The 20,462-nt window shown below is 42.7% G+C and overlaps 1 protein-coding gene across 2 annotated transcripts; it reads right to left on the reverse strand.

Moving 5' to 3' along the window:
• On the reverse strand, positions 1–17,509 carry CNR2 (cannabinoid receptor 2). 2 transcript variants are annotated; one of them, XM_061596488.1, is made up of 3 exons: positions 17,183–17,509; positions 6,333–6,454; positions 1–1,180 (listed from the first exon to the last, which is right to left on the reverse strand). In XM_061596488.1, the coding sequence occupies exon 3, from the start codon at positions 1,109–1,111 to the stop codon at positions 38–40; it is 1,074 nt and encodes a 357-aa protein (XP_061452472.1). In that variant the 5' UTR covers positions 1,112–1,180; positions 6,333–6,454; positions 17,183–17,509; the 3' UTR covers positions 1–37. The 2 variants fall into 2 exon arrangements, with proteins under 2 accessions (XP_061452472.1, XP_061452473.1); XM_061596489.1 differs by lacking the exon at positions 17,183–17,509 and having other exon boundaries at positions 6,360–6,429.
• Between the last annotated feature and the right edge of the window lie 2,953 nt (positions 17,510–20,462).

Raw genomic sequence — 20,462 nt, forward strand, 5'->3', positions numbered from 1 at the left:
GTTCAATATATTTTGTCACCATTTGGAGCACGCACTTTCAACAATCCTGCCTCTGTATGGTAACAATTTCATTGCAAATGGTTTCAACTGGGCAGGACTTCTGAGTGCTCTCGGCTTCTGGATTGCTCTCCAAGTTGCCCGACATCCTTCCAAAACAGGAGCAGACTCTCTTCAGAGAGGAGCACAGCTCCCTGCTTCGTAAGGCGTAGATAGCAGGGTTCACCATACAGTTCACCAGACAAAGGGTACTACAGAAGGCAAACACCTTCTTAACAGAGCTGTCCAGTTTTTCAAAGATGCTGTAGGTCATGAGAGCTAAAGATGGTGACCAGCACATCACGAGAACCACCAGGACAATTACTAAGGTCTTGGCAAGCGTTATGTCTATTCTCATCTTTGTGTTTTGTTGGCCAGTTTGGGGATGATGCTTTTCCATGTACAATGCATGCTTTCGGGCCTTCCAAAGAATGTGCATGTAGGCGTATACAATAGATGCGAGAAGGACCGCCACCAAGGCAATCCAGCTTGAGAGATACCTGTTGTCAATGAAAGGAAAGAGCTCAGAGCAGGCAGAGTCAAGGCTGCAGCAGTTCCATCCCAGCAATGGCAAGAAAGCAATGAACAAGATTGTGAACCACAGCATCACCAGAGCCATTACAGCTCTTCTGCTTGTGACAAGGACCTTATACTGTGCTGGCCTAAGGATACAGATGTACCGATCAAAAGCCATCAGCAGCAGGCTGCCAAGGGAAGCCGTGAAAGATGTGTTGACCCCTCCAAGCTTTAACAAGAAGATGTCCTTTGAGGAATCTATCTGTTTGAAAACATGGAAATTAACAAAGCTGCAGACAAATATAATGCTGGCAAGTGCATCTGCCAAGGCCAGACTGCTAATAAAGAGGTAGGAAGGCTTGTTCCGGATCTTGGGAGAAGAAAATACGAGGTATAGCACCAAGGTGTTCTCCAAGATGCAGAAGCTCCCAATGGTGCAACACAGCACAGCGATGACGGTCTGAGCTGAATCATTGAGTACCATGTAACACTCCATGGGCATTGCACTGGAACTGCATCTAGAGACGTTGACTGTGACATTAATATTGCAACTCTCCATGCTGGTGAACTCAATAGGAGGAAATCTTTCTTCAGAAAAGTGATGTCTTCCGTAATATTTGTGGCACAACTGCAAAAGAGTTGAAAGTGAGGGAAGTTAAATATATAGTAATGTACAAATACTGTCATGTGTGTTCTGCTCACATCCAGCCTGGATGTACCAAGTTCTATAGTGTGTATACTTTTATGTTTTTCTGGATAGATTCCTTTCCAACTCTCTCTCCCTTCTCATTTTACAGTATTTGTATATTGCTTTTTATTTATCTTCCTTAGTGTTTTCAGTACAAGGATACACTTTAAACAAATTCCACAACATTTACTCAGTTGTATTCTTGTCTTCTTTTAAGCCTGTCATATATCTTATAGCATAATTCTATATATGCCTACTCAGATGTAGAGATATAAGAAAGCATCGTTCTCCATTTGGTCCTGGATTCGTCGCATGCAGCACTGTTTCCTTTCTGCTGCAGTTTGTTTTCTGCCAAAAATTATGTTATTCGCTTTGCTATCCGCTGCTGGGAAATTATGTAACTTACATAATTTATATAACTAAATATGTAAGGCATGTTGTCATTACATGATTCCACTCCATTCTTTTCAGGGCAAAGAAAACATAGTGCAAATGGAGGGGAGAGCATAATTATGTGACCTTTGTGAGCTGAAAGTGACAAGAACAGCGAATACTGATCATTTTAACCGGATTGATTTCCATTTCGGACATGGAACGAATAAGCAGATACCAGTAATTTCCATTCCTGTTTCTGTTTTTGTCTGAGTTCTCTGCCATCCCTACTCAAAAGTATGTCGCACTGAGTTCAAAGGGGCTTACTTCAAGCTACATGGATGTATAGGATGCAGCCTTAATGTTTCAAATGTTTCTGATCAAATTGTCTATTCCAAAATAAATGAAAGGGATTCCAATTTAAAAAAAAGTTGTTAAATTTTAATCCCCCTTCATGTCAAATAAACTAGAACCAATAGCACTTCATTAAAGATTTTTACTGCATAGTCCTAAGTAAATTCCATTAAGTTCTATGAGGCTTACATTGCAATCCTGTAGATGTCTACTGGTGAGCCCCACTTTTAAAGAGACTTAATTCAAAGGTGCATGGATACAGGATAGCAGCCTTGTTCTTAATTTAGAATGCTTAGGATTGCAGCCTTAGTTTATTCATCACCAATATTTTAAATGATTGATTATTTGACTGTATTTAAATAGATTTGCATATAACTATACCATGCATATAAGTGCTTTTTTGAGACAGAAGCAATATAGTAAAGAAAAGCAACCACTCCTAAGGAATAGCCATCTTTAATATTTTCTTTTTTATTATTACCATAACACACCACAGAGTCATAGAATAGTAGAGTGGGAAGGGGCCTACAAGGCCATTGAGTCCAACCCCCTGCTCAATGCAGGAATCCAATTTAAAGCACATGAATAAGAACAATCAGACAACCCAATGTGCTCCCTTCACTCCCCAGCTAATCAGCTAAAGCTTGAATTAATCTCCCCAACTGGACTGATGATAAATATCTCCTGCTCCCCAGCATTGCTGCTCTGATCAAATAGGCAGCCTCCCCTCCGCCCCGCCCCGCCCCAGCTACATTTCATTAATAAAGAAACCCTTAGAAGATCTAATCAGGGATCTCCCACATAACATCTGCTTGGGCCTTTGGACTTCCTCTCTTCCTCCACCTCCGCTTAAAGAGGTAGGTTTAACATTTTAAAGATAATGAGCAGCTGCTATCCAGTAAGCAGCAAGCCAGTCACCCAGTGGCGAATTCATAAGTATGCATAGCTCCTTCCCCTGACCTGTGCTCTCCCCGAATGATTACTATAGTATACATGGTTAACTGTGAGAGGATACCTTTGAAACATCTGTACAGTATAAGCAATTAACTACTGTTGAATTTTATTATTTTTCAGCGGCAGATTTGAATTTTCATTCATTTTATTCCTTCATATAAAGTTCATGTTCAGAAGAAGAGGTGTTTTCTTTTTACCTCTCTATATATGTGTATCATTAATTAGAAACAAAAAATACCCTTGTTTAATTATATACTGGTGAAAAAAAACCCCACATTATTAACTAACTCATTCTTATGCATTCTAATGTATTTAGCTCTTGTCATATTTTCGGACATAGTCACGTTTATTTTGCTGAAAAAATAGGGACCCCCACAAGGGCTGCACACAAGGGCCCCTCGTGGACCATAAATCCGCCACTGAAGTCACCATAATGAGCTATCATGGCCACTTCCAGACTGTTGCTATTTTGCAGGTAGAATTCAGTTGCATTCCGGCAAATTCAAGTTGTGCATTTAACCCACATCAAAAAAAATAAAACAAAAACAAGATTTTTTGAAGGGGGGGGGAAGTGACAAGAAAATGCAATGAATGTATGAAATGACAATGGCTTGGCGTAATGTTCCCCACAGACAAATCAGAATGGATGCTTAGGAAGCAGACGTCATATCACCACCTTGCAAACGTGCAAACAAACTGGGAGGAACGCTCAATAAGCAGGTTCTCCTCCATAACAGGTGCTCCTGTTTCTTAAGAACATGCAGGGAACAAAACCTATATATCTTTTTTGTGTACCACTGTGTCTGTGCCATCTCTATGAGTTTTAAAGCAAAGTCTACATTTCATTTATATACTTATTTACTTCATGCATGGACTGAAATAACTACAAGTTATTTATTACAGTTGCATGTATACTAATGTATATATTTGCAGAATAATTTTTGCCCTTTTTAAGGATATCAGCATGTGGCCTGCTGTATGTTTTTGTGTATAAATCCCACTAGAGGAAAAACCAAAACAATGACAGAATAGAAACAAAAGAAAGTGCTCAAGGAGTTTTCTGTCTAAAGAGGAAGTTGTTTGTATTCCGTTTCCTGTTTTCACAAGCATGCTTTAACTAGATACAGCCTTTCCCAAACAGTGTGCCTCCAGATGTTGTGGGACCACAACTCCCATCAGCCTCAGCCAGCATTGCCAATGGTCAGGAAAGATGGGAATTGTGGTCCAACAACATCTGGAGGCACACTGGTTGGGAAAGGCTGAGAACCTTAAAAGCACTTCAGGGAGAAATCTAGCAAAGAAGGTTAGTCAGCCTTTGGAGCTGCTAATGGACTGCCTTCAAGTCGATTCTGACTTATGGCGACCCTATGAATAGGGTTTTCATGGTAAATGGTATTCAGAGGGGGTTTGCCATTGCCTTCCTCTGAGGCTGAGAGGCAGTGACTGGCCCAAGGTCACCCAGTGAGCTTCATGGCAGTGTGGGGATTCAAGCCCTGGTCTCCCAGGTTGGAGTCCAACACCTTAACCACTAGGGAGCAGGAAGTCTTTGTCAAAGTTTGGGGTCTGCAGCAATGTGACACTCCCCACTAACTCTTGCCTCCACAACTTCTTCACATGACCACTTCTTCACATGACTGCATTCTGCTCTTGCTGTCCCCAGCCTTCTAATGCCAGCTGCCTTGGATGCACACAGAGTTCTGGGTAGATTCTGGTCTGTGCGTTGGATTTTTCTGAACCTTGGCTACTTGACATAAATCCATGGAGCATTTAGCCATGAGATCTAAAGGGAACCTCCACATTCAAAGGCAGCATAGCTGCAATTACTGGATCATGGATGCAAACAACAGGAGATGGCTGTCCCCTTGCTTGTGAGCTTCTCAGGAGTCTCTTGCTGGTCCCACTTAAGAGAAAATATTGAGACTAAAGTTTAGCATGTCAACTTTTATGCATTATTTTCCTAATTAGGAGAGAAGGCCTTGCTTGGGGCAGAATTATACATCCCAAAAAACATTGGGCTGCTGGTGAAATCAGTAGCCTCATGTCAAATTCTCTCTTTGTAGCAAAATTTACCCCATGTTCTGACATCATCATGTTCATTGCCCTCCCTCCGCCACTTTGTAGTAAAATGCAAAGGGTGATGACAGCAGAAAGTGGAGCAAGTCTTATGTAGTACATTATAGAGGTCAAGAACTCGACAAGCATTTCCAGCAGCAGCCTAGTGTATCTCATAATGTGCAGTTCCAGTCCTTACATCCTTACAGAAGGGTCAATTTAGCAAAAATTTTAAAAATCCACGGGCTGGTTCAGGGATGAAAAAGCCTACCTGAGCCTCAAACTTGTATGCACCACACCACATCACACCACCCACCCTCTGTCCTCTTGCATGGCTGTAGGTATGTGCTTCCCCTTTTAAACAACCCAGAGTCCCCTGTTATGTCTAAACTCTGGTTTGTGTAAATATTTGTTAGTGAACAAGGCAGGATCACAAACCATGGTTTATTCCTGCTTTGTTTGAGCTAACTAGCTTAAGCCTAGGCTAACCTGGGTGCTCTTAAGATGTTGTTGGATTCTAGTTCCCATCATCCCCAGCCAGCACAGCCAATAGTCAGGGATGATGAGAGTTGTAGTCAAGGAGGGCCACATATGGAGGGTCACAGGTTAGCCACACCTGGTTTAAACTAACCCATGTTACCTGGATTCAGATGTAACAAAGAACTGTCATTAATTTAAAATAGAAAGCAGAAGCTTTGGATCTCTTTGGTGCACTCTCTATGTTCTTCTGTGGAGTACACCTGAAGGTAGACAGAGCAGGCTTGTTCACATAATGCTAAACCACAGTTTAGTGATACATCCAAAAAGGCCTGAAGATTTATTGAGATCCCTGGTATTTTCTTAAGGGAAGACATTTCAATCTCTTACAAGAAATAGCTGCACATTCTTGCACAGAGAGCCTTGATTGTTATTAGCATTATTATTGCATCTTTCCTCCAAGGAGCTCACGGTGACATATATGCTTTTTCTTCTCTTCATATTATCCTCATAACAATCCTGCAAGGCAGGCTAGGCTGAGAGATAGTGATTCAAAGTCACCTAGTGGACTTCATGCCCGAGTGAGGATTTGAACCCTGGTCTACCAGGTTCTAGTCTAGCACTCTAACCACTATACCACACTGGCTCTAGAGAGGTGCTCAGAAGCAGTGTGTACTGAGAACATTTTGGGCAGCAATTCCCCAGATATGTGTGCAATCATCAGATGAAATTATTTCCATGTGACTTTCATGTCTCTTTTCTACATTCATGTATGTAAGAAACCCATAAAAGACCATTTTACTCTTTTTGCTTTCAACTACAAACTGCAAATCCAGGACTGTCATTATCACACCTGTAAAAGAAAATGATGCCAAGAACCTACCTGAGTGATTTCTTGCAATTTCCTCACCTGAGCTGAGAGAGTTGCAGAAAAGCAGCCTGAACATGGATCTCCACTCTGACAGAAGAGGCACGAGTCTGCGGGCAGAACAGACGTCTGAAGAGCTGAAACCACAAAGAAACAGCCATTGCAAGAGAAGAACCACAGAAGCCTGCAAAAGATGAATCATAGCATATCTGAGGGTAGAGGGATGGAGCGGAAGAAGAAGAGTGTGTGAAATTCAACGCTGGCCTGGTCTGCGCTGGAAGTTTCCAGGAATCGTGCCTGGTTCGTGATCGTGTCTGGCTGTCTCCAAGTGACCTTTGAAATGGAAGGAAGACATCAGCTCTGACAAGAGAGCAGGTGGCAGGAGTGGAACAGCTCTTAGAAGGCTGCCACCACAAGGGGCTTTGGGGACAGAGATCTCATTTTCAACAGTTTCTACCACCAGAAAATGGACTTCTGGAGGTGAGCAATGTTGCAAAGAGAACTCAAAAGTTGTATGCTAAAGGCTTCATTGTTTGTGATGTAACATGCTCATTTGTCTTACTGCTGTCTCTCTTCTCACACAGTTTTTGGAGCCAGTGTCAGCTCCAGAATTTGAGAAGCCCTTGGGTGAGAGGGCATGAATGAGCCTTCCACCTTGCGTAGCACCTTTTATCACCTTCACCCTCTGCCTCTGGATGCAATCTGCACCACTGCCCAGGTGGAGAGGGCAAGGCAAGTGGAGCGGCTTCTGCTCTTTCTCTCCAGTCTTCTTCTTGCACACTTAGAAAGGGCAAGTGAACAAGGAGGAGAAGGAGCAGCATTGTGGGCCCTTGTTTAGGGTGTTGACATCTTCAGGTGCCTGACACCAGCCCTGCTTGAAACCCTGCAAAAACCTGCTGACCCTTGATGGAGTTGGGATAGGAGAGCATCAGAGGCACCAGTGATTCTGCCAGAGCATCTTTGACTCTCTGAAATAATGACACTATAGACATAAGTGAGCTCCTCCAGACATCCTTTTAAGGGCAGGCCCACACCATACATTTAACACACATTTAATGCATATTTAATGCACATTACTTCCCCAAAGGAATCATGGGAACTGTAGTGCTAGCATTTTGTAGCTCTGTGAAAACCACAGTTCCAAGAATTCTTTGGGGGAATTCATGTCCTTTAAACGTGTGTTGGATGTAGAGATAGGATCTGTTGGCTGGTGTCGGTTCGAAAGCATTCCATCGACCTAACAAGCTGGTATCTATTCCAGTTTCTTCTTTGTCCACCAGGGATGGAATCCTCTCCTTTTTTATATTTGGTTTTTAAGTGTGGCCCCCTAGTGGTCATTAACAATCTGATTCTCTCTCTTTTTGCTTTGCAGAGAATTATTGATATTATAATCGCTATTTATTCATGAGTCTCCACTGGTATCAATCTTTATTCTGAACTCTGTAATTATTGCCTGCTTACATTCCTTTTCAAGTGCATTGCAGAACAGATTAAAGTAGTCAGTGTCTTCCCCCCTGCTGCTTACAATCAACATCTCATTCCCCCCCCCCGCTGCTTTCTGTCTGTCAGTTACAATCAACACTTCATTGACATCAGTGAAAGGGAATACACATTTGAAGAGCTCACATAGAAAGTAGATTGGTAAAAGTATCATTCACATTATAGATAATTTCAAAGCAAATTTTTAAAAAAGAATCAGAAAACAAGAAGAATGAATCAGAAACCAGGACAGTTGCTACAAAATTCTCTCTGCAAAGACAGAGAATATCAGAAATAATAATCAATCCGATGGCAACTCCAGTTATTGCAGAAACGGAGCCCTTCACTATTGTCCGCTATCTGCTGCTTTAACTGATCAGTGTTTTTCCCCTTCACAAACATATATATTAATATCAATAATTTTAAATGAAATAGATATTTTGAAAGAAAATATCTATATTTTGAAAGGAAATATTGATAAAATTATTGTTCCTAATATCAATAGTTTAGAGGCAGCAGAAAATCACTACATAAAAATCCGATCCACAGTGACAGAGAATAAGCGGATTTAATGGAAAATTCAATGCCAAATCCGAATTGGGTGGAATTCTAGCACATCCCCACTTGGATGTGCTTTAAATGTATGGTGCGGATCTGCCCTAATTGAACATTCATCCTTATTTGCTTGCACAAAGATTATGTGGAGTTTAGACAATGTCAGAGCATTCATTTTGATTTATTTGTGGGGAGGGTATGCAACAATGAGCATTCATCCTGATTTCCTTACACAGTGGTTATACATCTTCCCATTAATCAGTTGTTTATCCCACACTTTTCAGTGCATTGCCCCATTACTTTTCTAACTACAAAAAGCCTGTGGGATTATTTAAAAAATGAATTTGTTGTGCCACAGCTCTTTAATCCATTTTAATTGCAGAAACCATTTACAGTATTCCCAAACTTTCCCCCCCACGGAACACTTGAAAATTGCTGAGGGTCTTGACAGACCACTTCATGATTTTTCTGCCTGTTGTAGCAATTATAATTCCATACTATTCAAACGGTAATAAAATAAAATACAACGTAACAAGTAAAAGAAACAATACAAACATTAAAAATCAGTATGACTACTCCATGCAATGGATGTGCCGGTTCCCATCTTCAGCCACAGATTCTCAGACGTGCTGCCAACCACCTGGATGAAGCTCATAGACCACTGGTGCTCCATGAAACAGAGACTGGGAACCTCTGTGGTCTGCAACTGAATCTCTCCCATAAAATACTGATTGTCTGGTGCAGTGCTGGCTGGTGCCGAGCAGACCTGGTGGGCAAGTCTTCAGCTTACAGTGCAAACCGTGTCTACTCAGAGATATGTCCAACAGGACTTGCTCCCAAGGTAAATGGGGTTTGGATTGCAACCTTAGCAAGGGGAGCAAAAGCTGGTCTGGAGCAATTATCTACCACCTCCTCTCAACTTTCCAACAGCTCTCCTGAGCAAACAAACTCGCAGGAGAGATGGGCAGCCACAACCCCCCCCCAAACAACCCTTGTGGGCAAACCTCGAAGAAGAAGGTGATGGAACATGGGAGAGCAGAGACTTCAGGACCAAAACATCGCCCCCCTTCCAGCTTTCTAAAAGCCCCAGTGAGCAAACAAACTTACAGAAAGAGGGGTCCAGTAAGTGATATACTTACTGCAACCCTTTGTGAGCAAACAAACCTGCAGAAGAGTTTTTAATTGTGCAAGTCACCACCTTACAGGGCAATCGTAGCCACATCTACTTAGAACGAAGTCCTATTGAATTAAGTGGGTTATGTATTTGTAAATAAATGTAAATGGGGTTCAGATTGCAACTTTAGTAATGGAGCAAAAGCTAGATTGGAGCATTGATCCACCACCTTCTCCCAACTTTCTGACAGCAACTTTGTGGGCTTTTAGAATAGAAAGGTGGGTTAGGACAGTGGAGACTTATTGCAGTCTCCTGCTCCCTGCTTTCCGAAAGTCTTTGGAAGCAAACACACTTGCAGAAGATGACAACTGCCAAGCACTTGGAGGGTGGGCATGCGTGGGAATAAGAAAATAACTAATCTCTAGCAGTTACCCCCCAACAGTCCATCAGGTGTAGGGACACAAACCAGCCCTTTCACAAAATAAATGCAAATAGTTTAAAAAGTAAAAAATAACATTTATTACAAAAAGAGACACACTGTCGACTGTTGCTCTCAAGCTGTTCAAACTAAACAACCACTCCCTTCTCCTGCCTGCCTACAAAGAATCTGCTTCAAGCTATTTAGATGTGTGGCCTTGAAGGAAATAGCTTTGAGCATGCTCAGAATAACAATAGGAGGGGGAGAAATCTCCTGACCATAACAATCCTTTTGGATTTAAATTGGCTGAGTGCTGCAGAGAGTTTATTGGCCAGAGAATGAGAGATTGACAGAAAGGTATCTAGGACTCTCCTGCGTGGAGACAGGATAGAGTGTGGCTTTATTTTGGGGGAAAACTAAAAAAAAAAAAAAAAATACCTGGGCATTTCACTTGGTAGGGCTGAGCCCTAGTAGCCCTATGGAGCGGCCTCCACTGGTCTGGAGGCAACCAGTGTTCAGCTCCGTTTTTTCTGGGCCACTTTTATCTATGGTCAAACAAAATGTGCAGGTTGTTATAATGTTTCAAAAGGCCCTGCAACCTCAAGCTGACAAGAGACAATAGCGGAATCAGCATGTACACAACAGGTTGCCATGATTCTTCAGCTGAATTAAGCCTGAATCTCCCATGTGTTAAAGTCATCCCAATTATGCTGAATGCCCATAAAGTGCATTCATTGTTAAGCATGGGAACATAGGAACTGCCTTATAATGAGTCAGACCACTGGCCCATCTAGCTCAGTATTGTCTACACTGACTGGCAGTGGCTTGCCAGGGTTTTAGGCAGGGAATCCTTCCCAGCCCCACCCTGTAGATGCAGGGAATTGAACCTGAGATGTTCTGCATACAGCGCAGATGTTCTGCCATTGAGCAAAGGCCCTGAGCCATGCTTTCTGCCAGGTTGGTGGGAACTGGGAAGACAGAAATTGGTAAATGAAAAGGAACTGGTAGAGTGTTCAACGGAATGGGGAATGACCTCTAACTTCTCTTTCCTTTCCACAGTATTATTTATACTGCACAGATCAGGAACTGCTATATCCCTCTGTTAAGATAGTTTGGAATTCCCCACATATGTGAGAGACAGAATTAAGTCCATATTAACTATTAGGCTAAATATGCTTCAGAGCAGGGCCCTGACTGTAGTAACTGCATCTGGTGTAGTGGATGTTTGGAGACAGGCACTACAGATGCAAGAAACCGGGATTGCGATGAGGAGGAGGGGATGCTATTGAGAGATGCCGGGGGGGGGGGGAGATGGCTCCTGCATTAGGGTGGCACAGCGGGTGGGACCAATGCTTATGATGAGTCAAGGAGAAAAGCGGCAATGTAGCAGGGCAAATAAAAAAATCAATGCTTTTTAAAATAAATACATTGGATTGTAAAAAAAATGAAATCGAATTTTAAAAATTTAAATCAGATTCAAAATTTTCTTAAAACAATTAGCTAATATTCTTAATACTCAGTATCAGGGTCAATTTTTAACGGCTGAAGAAGAGCAGTTGGCTATGACATGGGCATCCAACAATTATCCCTCCTTTATAAACCTCAGGGCTAAGAGTGGCCAGTTTGAGAAATATATGTTTGCTTATGAAGAGTTAAGGGAAATCACATTTGTGATCTGGTTGAAGTCACTTATACATTTGCATTCAGAGACCACTGCAGTGGTAATCCAACTCTTAACAGCCAATAGCCTCTTCTGCAGGCACAAAGAGGATTTGTCTCTCCTTTGGACTAATTCATTCTAAACCAAGAAATAAAGTGGGAACTGAAAAAGCAGGAAACCTTGTGTTTCTTTTCCAAACAATGAACAAAGAAGACAAAGGTAAAGAAGAAGACTGAGTTAACTGTAACTCCCAATATTTTAAGTTTCTTATGTTGACTTGAAATTGCCTACATTTTATTTTTTAAATAATTTTACATTTATCTAAAAACTGAAATAATTAACTATTCAAAAATCTGTGTGCGTGTTTTGTTAATGTTGTTGTTTGTTGGAGAAGAAAACTAACTAGAAGAATAAACAATCTTATTAGTACAATATAAAACCCCGTTTGGTGATGGTGATTCTGGCATATCATGACAAAAATATCATGATTAACTGAACAGTTGGAACTGGTTCATATCCTGAATGGCTTCATAAGTTCATTCTGCTTTAGTAAAATGACCAAATTATCATCCCATTTTTGATGAAAATTAATCTGAAAACCATTCAGAATAATTGCTTAGTGTATACCAATCTTCTAATGAAACCTACATCTCTGAATATGTATTAAGGTTATATTAAACAATAATGTACTTCTACTAAAAATGATGATTAAATAGAATCTTCCTCACTCGTGATTTAAACTGTGATTTAAAAAATTAAAATTAAAATTGAGTCCTTTAGAGAAACGATTTAAATCAATTTGATTTAAATCAAATCAACCCTGCAGTGTAGTACAGTGGCTAGAATGTAGACTAGGACAGAGAAGACCTGGGTTCTAATCCCTTCTCAGTTGAGCAGGGAGGACCTTACATCAGTGGTACATGCTCTGGTAACCTCGCGACTGTACTACTGCAATGCGCTCTACGTAGGGCTGCCTTTGTAGACAGTTCGGAAGCTACAGCTAGTGCAAATTGCGGCTGCCAGACTGATAACAAGAACTAAGCGGTCCGAACACATAACACCTGTTCTGGCCCGCTTGCACTGGCTTCCAATTTGCTTCCGGGCTAAATTCAAAGTGCTGGTTTTGACCTATAAAGCCTTATACGGCGCGGGACCACAATACCTGTTGGAACGCCTCTCCCAATATGAACCTGCCCGTACACTGCGCTCTTCAGCAAAGGCCCTCCTCCGAGCTCCGTCCCACAGGGAGGCGCGGAGGGTGGTTACAAGAACTAGGGCCTTTTCGGTGGTGGCCCCCGAACTGTGGAACAGTCTCACCGATGAGGTACGCCTGGCGCCGACGCTGCTGTCTTTTCGGCACCAGGTTAAAACCTTTCTATTTTCCAGGGCTTTTAATCTAACTTAATTCTGTTTAAAATTGTATTGTAATTGTTTTTAGATCTCCCATTCTCTGTATCTTGTGGTTCGTTTTATTGGATTTTATTGTATTTTGTATTGATCTGTTGTTCACTGCCCAGAGAGCTATGCTAGTCGGGCGGTATATAAATTTAATAAATAAATGCATTAAATAAATAAATAAAGCTCACTAGATGACAAACTCATTGCCCCTAACCTTCCTCACTATTGTTATAGGGCTTGATAAGAAAAAGGGGAGAGAACCATCTACACCTGGTGTGGGGAACCTTTGTCCCTCCCAATGTTGCTGAACTACAACTCCCATAAGCCTCAGCAAGCATGGCCAATGACCCAGGATAGTGGGAGTTGTAGTTCAGTAACATCTGGAGGTCCAAAGCTTCCCCACTCCAGATCTACATGACCTTGTGGTCCTCGGAGGAAGAGTGAGATCAAATGTATAAATAATTTAAAGCTCTAATGTTTAATTGGGGAACTGGGGAAATGTTTTAGTCAATTAAATATTTTAACAGATTGATCAGTTCTTAAAAACTGTGATTGTCTTAAATATTTACCATCTCAAAAGAGACATTTCCCACTTTTCTTGAATGTAAGACCCAGGAATGCCTCTTAAGATAATGCTGCAGGCCCGCAGCACACATGAATATAATTCTGAAAACAGAGAAAACAGGCTATTGTATTTACCCATATGGAAGTTATGCAAAGTTAAACAATACTTTATTATACAAATGTAATTAATACTTTGTTACACTAATTTTAATATAATACTTCATTGAATTTATGAGAATACAGAGACTCACACAGTTGACGAGAATATTAAGACCTATGCAGTTAATCAAATAAAATTTCTTGAATTGGGTTACAGCCCAAGTATTTATATTTATCAAGATGTCCGTCATGGTGCCTGCCAATTTTGAGGGGGATGGACACAAGGTGCACCTGCTGAAATCTCCTCTTCTGCGTATCTGTTCAAACTGCAAGCATCCTGCTCTGTTTTCCCTCAGGCCACCCTAGTTGACTGAACATAAGCAGTTTGCTTTTGCTGTCTCGGACCATTGGTTCATCTAGTGCCTTCGTATTGTCTACAGCTACAACCTTTGGGGCAGGGGTCCTGCTATGTGTCATCCTTTCACCCAGAGATCATAAGGATTGTCTCCGAGGCCTTCTGCATGCAAAGCAGACTCTCTACCACTGAGCAACGGCCAAGTCCTTTCCCAGGACAGGCCTGCTCTGCTGCCAAGTGACAAGAAGAATCTTAATACTCCCCTGCTTCCAGTGGTGTCTGGTGCCCATTGGGACTGGCAGGGTGGAAGGAAGGGAGCCCAAACAATAGGTGCAGCCAGAGCCAATGACAGGCAGAGCCAACTGATTCTAGGTATGCCCCATCCTTCTCCCTGCTGAGTCTGCAAAGGCAACACAGAGATTAAGGAAGTGGGCTGACAGCCAGTGCTCTCACTTCCCTGGACTGGATGTAAGAAGGCAGGCAAGCTGGAGGCTGCCTGAGGGCAGACTGAAGTTGGACTTCACCCTAATGGACCAATGTCTGCTGCCTATTCCCCTAGATTTCTCACCAGGTACAGCAAGAGTCTCCTCACCATTCACCAACAAATACAGATGACTGGCTTGTCAAGTGGCTGTATGTGCAGAACGATAACTTACCACTTGGTGAACAGGACTCTGCGTTCACCCAACTTGCAGCCAGCAACGGCGCCAGAAAAAGATTTTTTGGGGGGAGGGCACAGACACCAGAAAAAAAATTATGGGTGGGGGGCACCGATGGCGCAAAGTATATTTCTAGGTGGGTGAAATATGCTAGGTGGGGGGCGAGCTCCTTGTTTGGGAGGGTTAGCTCGTTTGGGGGGTGCTTGCCCCTACTCACAGCCAAATGTTTAAGCCAAGTGTACTGAAAAAGAATGGCTTTCGAAGTGAGATTGGACATTCTCTCTATGATTTGGGCTGCTACATGTGCAGAGCCATCACCTGTCAATGTTGTCATTAAGCGATGCTCTGGCGCAGATGAACCAGCTGTTTCCTGCATCACTCATACCACATAAATTCATTTTCCTTCAGTCAAACCTTGGAAGGTGAGCGTGGTGGTATACTTCGGGCTCTTCCCTTTCAGTCCTGTCTGTGCTGTTTTGGGTGTGAGGCTTTGAGGGAGACAGCAAAACCGTATCTAAAACCCTGCCCATGTTTTTCACCCACGAAAACAGGAACATTGCAATCTAGGAACTGGTGCAATGTGGGAAAAGAACACAACAAGTTATAAACATGACAGGTTTACAGTCTCGACTGTATTAAAAAAAAGGATGACTTACTGGCAGAGGAGAACATTAATAGTTGGGGAGGAGAGGAAAATTCAGCAAGTGGATCTTTTCATTTCTGAAGGGCAATGAAATCTGTCCCATGCCACTGTTGAAGGGAAAAGAGCTCCAAACTGTCCCCTTTTGCACCTGTCTGTTGTTGTGTATTTATTAGACTTCTGCATCCCACTCTAACAAGGGGACTTCTAGGTTGCTGGTGAGATCCATACCTGCCTCAAAGTTCTCCTAGGCTACTTTTTCTCCATTATAAAGTAAAGCCGTTATAATGAAAAGGCTTTATGGCATTTTAGGAACCTTGATCCCCTTGAACAGGTGGATCTGCTGATTTTAGCCAGAGGTGGAGGTAGTTTAGATGCCAGCTCATTGCCTTTTCATTTCTTTCTTTTCATGTGTTCTTTCTGTTTGATGTAGGGTGCAGAGAAGCAAAAGAGCCACTTTTGCAGCTGTGTCATGTTTTAACCTAAATGTAAATGTACTGCCTTCAAGTCAATTCCGACTTATGGCAACCCTATGAATAAGGTTTTCATGAGGCTGAGAGGCAGTGACTGGCCCAAGTTCACCCAGTGAGCTTCATGGCTATGTGGGGATTCGAACCCTGGTCTCCCAGGTCGTAGTCCAATACCTTAACCACTACACCACAACCTACTCCTGCTGAAATTCTACACAACTGTTACAGGGGCAGGAGCCCTGTCCTCTTTTTGCATATGCCCACCCTCATTTGATGGCAGATGTTTTCTGTAACCTGCCTTGAGGCCACTGCAAAGAGTGGGGGCATACAATAAACACCTTTTAAAAGCAAGTGAAGAACAGGCAGCCACTAGATGAAAGTGTAGCGCACCAGGTTGGCACGCAGAAGGCCCCAGGTTCAATCCCCGGCATCTCCAGGTCAGGTAAGGTGGAAGACAGATTCCTGCCTGAAACCCTGCAAAGCCACTGCCAGACTGTTAACAAGATGGACCAAAATTCTGACAGCTTCCAATGTTTCTGTGTTCCTAAACCTCTCTTGGTAGTCACAAAGCTAAGATCTCTCACTTTTTTTGTGGTCAGGAGGATATTTTTTCCTAAGCAGGCTAGAGGATTTCATTTGACTTAGGAAACGTTTGATTCAGTCCTCGAAAACAGGACTATATTCATCTAAGTTCTATTAAGAGTAGACCCAGTGAAATTGATGAACCCAAATTATTCAGGTTCATAAATTTCAGTGGGTCTGCTCTGAATATGACTAATATTTGATACAACCCACAGTTAGTGTGATTAGCAGCAGCAGTAGCTTCTGAGGATGTGCAGAGTTCCTCAGATATGTAGATTTAAATGAGAGAACACAACTTCCAGAAAGACTTGAGCCTCACAGTGCAATCTTGTGTATAACTCATGACTACTCTTAAGGAAGCCCTGTTGAGATCAATGGGGTTTGCTCCCATGTAAGCATGTACAGAATTGCAGCTGCAGCCTCTCCCTTGAGAAATTAAATACAGCCTAGCTCTCCACAGTTCTCCCCACATGCATACATGTTAAATGCTGCTCAGCTATTGATCGTCTCTCTGTAAAGCACTTGGTATATATTATTAATTATTATATATATGGAATACTATTAATTATTAATTTTAAGTATTATCCAAAGAATGCAAAGAAATAAGAAACAGATAAATGATTTCTGCAGTGCTGTTGACGTATATGCACTTAACAAAGGAGCAGGAACAAAATGACAAGTCCCTGCCCCAGGGAGATTGCAATCTACATTTCAACAGGGAAAGACAGTTGAATGAAAGGCAAGGAGAGCCAAAGCAGGCAGTGAAGCAACAGGGGCACCTCTCCACAAATGTCATCACATGCACTTAGGCTTATATAAATTAATAAATGTAAATAAAGAGTCAATAAACACTGTTTTTCTTGTGTTGGTACCTTTTCACAGGGAAGCTGGACCCTTTGGGTAGTAGATCAAAGCTTCAGGCTGCTTTTCCTTCAGTGGGATGTCCAGATCTGGATCATCTCTTAGCTCCTCTCCATTCCACTGAGCGGGTTCCTTATGGTGCTCTCCTGGAACAACTGGGCACTGCACATCCTACGGGTCTCCTCCTCTTGGCTCTGCCAGGGCTACCATTCCAGACTGGGTGGGGTAACTGGCCAAGGTTCACCCTCCTCTCCTCAGTAGAAATGCTCCACTGTTCATCTCTTCTTAGAATAAGGATGGTAGAAGGAACCCTCCTTTCTGTTTCATTGCCGCTGCCACGGTAGGCAGCCTCGGTGGTATCTCATCCTCAAGTTACATTTCCCTCTGAGCTACAAGAAAATAAGTGTTTTATGCTGGAAGCCAGAACAAGGAAGCATTTCTTACTTCTCCATCTCTGACTTGTGCAGGAGCCTGTCAGCAAAGGAAAAAGCCCAGTCTTTTATTTTGCAGTGGCTTTGCTGTGTGTCAATTTTATGTAAACCTCGGTGAGGTGGTTGAACGGTTGCGATGCATCTGTGTAGGTTAGAAGGTAGGCAGGCAGGTTGCTGCATTTTAAAGGCCTCATAAACATCTGCCGAGCACTTAACCATTGCATAGGGATAGATCAATCTGTCCATTTCCCATCTTAAATTCATTTCTCCACATTTCCGCAGCAATCTGCAGAATTCAGCTAATATTTAAAAGGTATTTAACCCAATTTTTTATTGGTGTACTCTACCACCAACTGTTGGGGGGAATATGTCACCGCCAGACCATAATCCACTTAGTGTTTTTTACACCAGGAGAAAGGAACCTTTGGCCCTCCAGATGTTGCTGAAGTAGAACTCCCATCAGCCCTAGCAAGCATGGCCAATGACTAAGGAGGATGGAAGCTGTAGTTCAGCATCATCTGAAAGGCCAAAGGTTCCCCCCACCTGTTATACAGAATGAGGCCAGCTGTGGCTGATGCCTACTAGATCTGGTGGGGATGCAGCCAAGTTGTTCTGGATTTCCCCCCCATCCTCCCTTGCAAAGATACTGTAAACACTAAAGCACCTAAATAAATTGAAAAATGTCTTACTTTGGTTCAGAAGGGGTTCCTGCTGTCACAGTTGCTTCTCTCCTGGGAGAAAGGTTGTGTGGCCTCTGCCTGTTCTGGTTTTCTCCCCATGGTCCTCCTTTGCAAAGAAACAATGGACACTGCAGTTTCGCTAGTATTTAGCACCTAAGTGTTGGCTCAGAAGGGTCTCTGCTGTCATAATTTCTAGTGTGGGTTGATACCAGAATAATTGTGAATTCCATGAAGACTGCTCCCTGGAAAGTATGTACAGGACTGCAGACTAGCCTTTAAGGTTTGTCTTAAAGGTGCCACACAGGACTGTTAAAAAGGGACCCCATACATTTCCAGACTTATGGGAAAATATTTTTTTCCCTCCCCTACCTTATTCATTTTCACATCTTTTTTCCAAAATGAAAATTAAGTGGACTAGGACTGGGAGACTATGGTTAAAATACCATTCAGCCATGAAATTCATTGTGTGACCTTGGGCCAGTCACTGGCTCTCAGCCCAACCTACCTCACAGGGTTGTTGTGAGGATAACATTGAGAAAGGAAGACCCTTGAGCTCCTTGGAGGAAACATGGAGTGGATATAAATGTAATACTGATAAATGAGGAATTTTAAAAAAGCCCTATTGAATTCAGTGGGGCTTATTATGTAAGTGCGGTTTGGACTGCAACTGTACTAAGGGAGCAAAAGCTGGATTGGAGCAATTACCCCCCTCCCAACTTTATGACACAGCAATCTTGTGGGCTTTTAGAACAGAAAGGTGGGCGGGGCATTAGGAAGGTGGAGATTTATTGCAACCTCCTGCTCCCTACTTGCCAAAAGCCTGTGGGAACAAGCACATTTGCAGAAGAGAACAACTGCCAAACAGGTGGAGGGTGGGCGTGGGCGTGGGCACAGGGATGGGGTTGGAAAATAATTTACCATCAAGTGTCGGGACACAAAGCAGCCCATTCACAAAAATAAATGCAAATAGTTCAAAAAGTAAAAAAACACATTTTTTATTATAGAAGGAGACTCATGCTGTTGCTCTCTCTGTTTATGAATGCTTTAAAAAAAACACCAACCTGCTGAAACTAACAACCACTTCCTTCTCCAGCCTGCAGGCAAAGAGTCTGCTTCAAGAGGTGTGGCCTTGAAGGAAACAGCTTTGAGCATGCTCAGAACAGCTCCCTGGTCTACCCAGAGTAGCTGAGAGGTGCAAAGAGCTGATTGACGAGAATTCTCTCTGCATTGAACTAGATTATAGAGGTGTGTGGGACAGGAAAGAGTATAGCGTTTAAGATTTTGGGGAAAACTTAAAAAAAAATGCTGGGCATTTTACCTGATAGGGCTGAGCCCTGGTAGCCGTAACGGACCAGCCTCCAATGATGCAATAAGTATTTAAAACAGAACAGGGTTCTTTTAGTAAAATGCAGTGCTCTTACACTTCTGATAACTCAGCTGCCATTGTGGTGCCTGAGAAGGGCACTATTTATTAGATAAATTTCTATTAGGTCAACATCTGTAGCTGTGGTATTATGTGGCGTAGTGGTTAAGGTGCTGGACTATGACCTGGGAGACCAGGATTCGAATCCCCACACAGCCATGAAGCTCACTGGGTGACCTTGGGCCAGTCACTGCCTCTCAGCCTCAGAGGAAGGCAATGGTAAACCACCTCTGAATACCGCTTACCCTGAAAACCCTATTCCTAGGGTCGCCATAAGTCGGAATCGACTTGAAGGCAGTGCATTTCATTTCATTATGTGACTAGTGTTCCAAGTTGTACAGAACATCAGGCTGCCTGTGTTCTGTGTTCCACATACCTTGAAGACTTACATACTTGCATGGCAACATAAGAAGAGCCTGCCCAATCAGGCCAGTGGCCCATCTAGTCCAGCATCCTGTTCTCACAGTGGCCAACCAGGTGCCTGGGGGAAGCCCTCAAGCAGGACCTGAGTGTAAGAACACTCTCCCCTCCTGAGGCTTCCAGCAACTGGTTTTGAGAAACACACTGCCTCTGACTAGGGTGGCAGAGCACAGCCATCATGGCTAGTAGCCGTTGATAGCCCTGTCCTCCATGAATTTGTCTAATCTTCTTTTAAAGCCATCCAAGTGCTCCAATCACTGCACCTTGTCTGTGACTGTGACAAAGGATTACATTGTTTGTTTCTTATTTTGTTCCCTTGCAGCAATTGCTGGTCTGC

The sequence above is a fragment of the Rhineura floridana genome, chromosome 15 (genome assembly GCF_030035675.1).
Source record: "Rhineura floridana isolate rRhiFlo1 chromosome 15, rRhiFlo1.hap2, whole genome shotgun sequence".
NCBI lineage: Eukaryota > Metazoa > Chordata > Lepidosauria > Squamata > Rhineuridae > Rhineura > Rhineura floridana.

Excerpts from the sequence above, each read along its gene's own strand:
- CNR2 (XM_061596488.1), bottom strand. The coding sequence starts at position 1,111 with ATGGAGAGTTGCAATATTAATGTCACAGTCAACGTCTCTAGATGCAGT.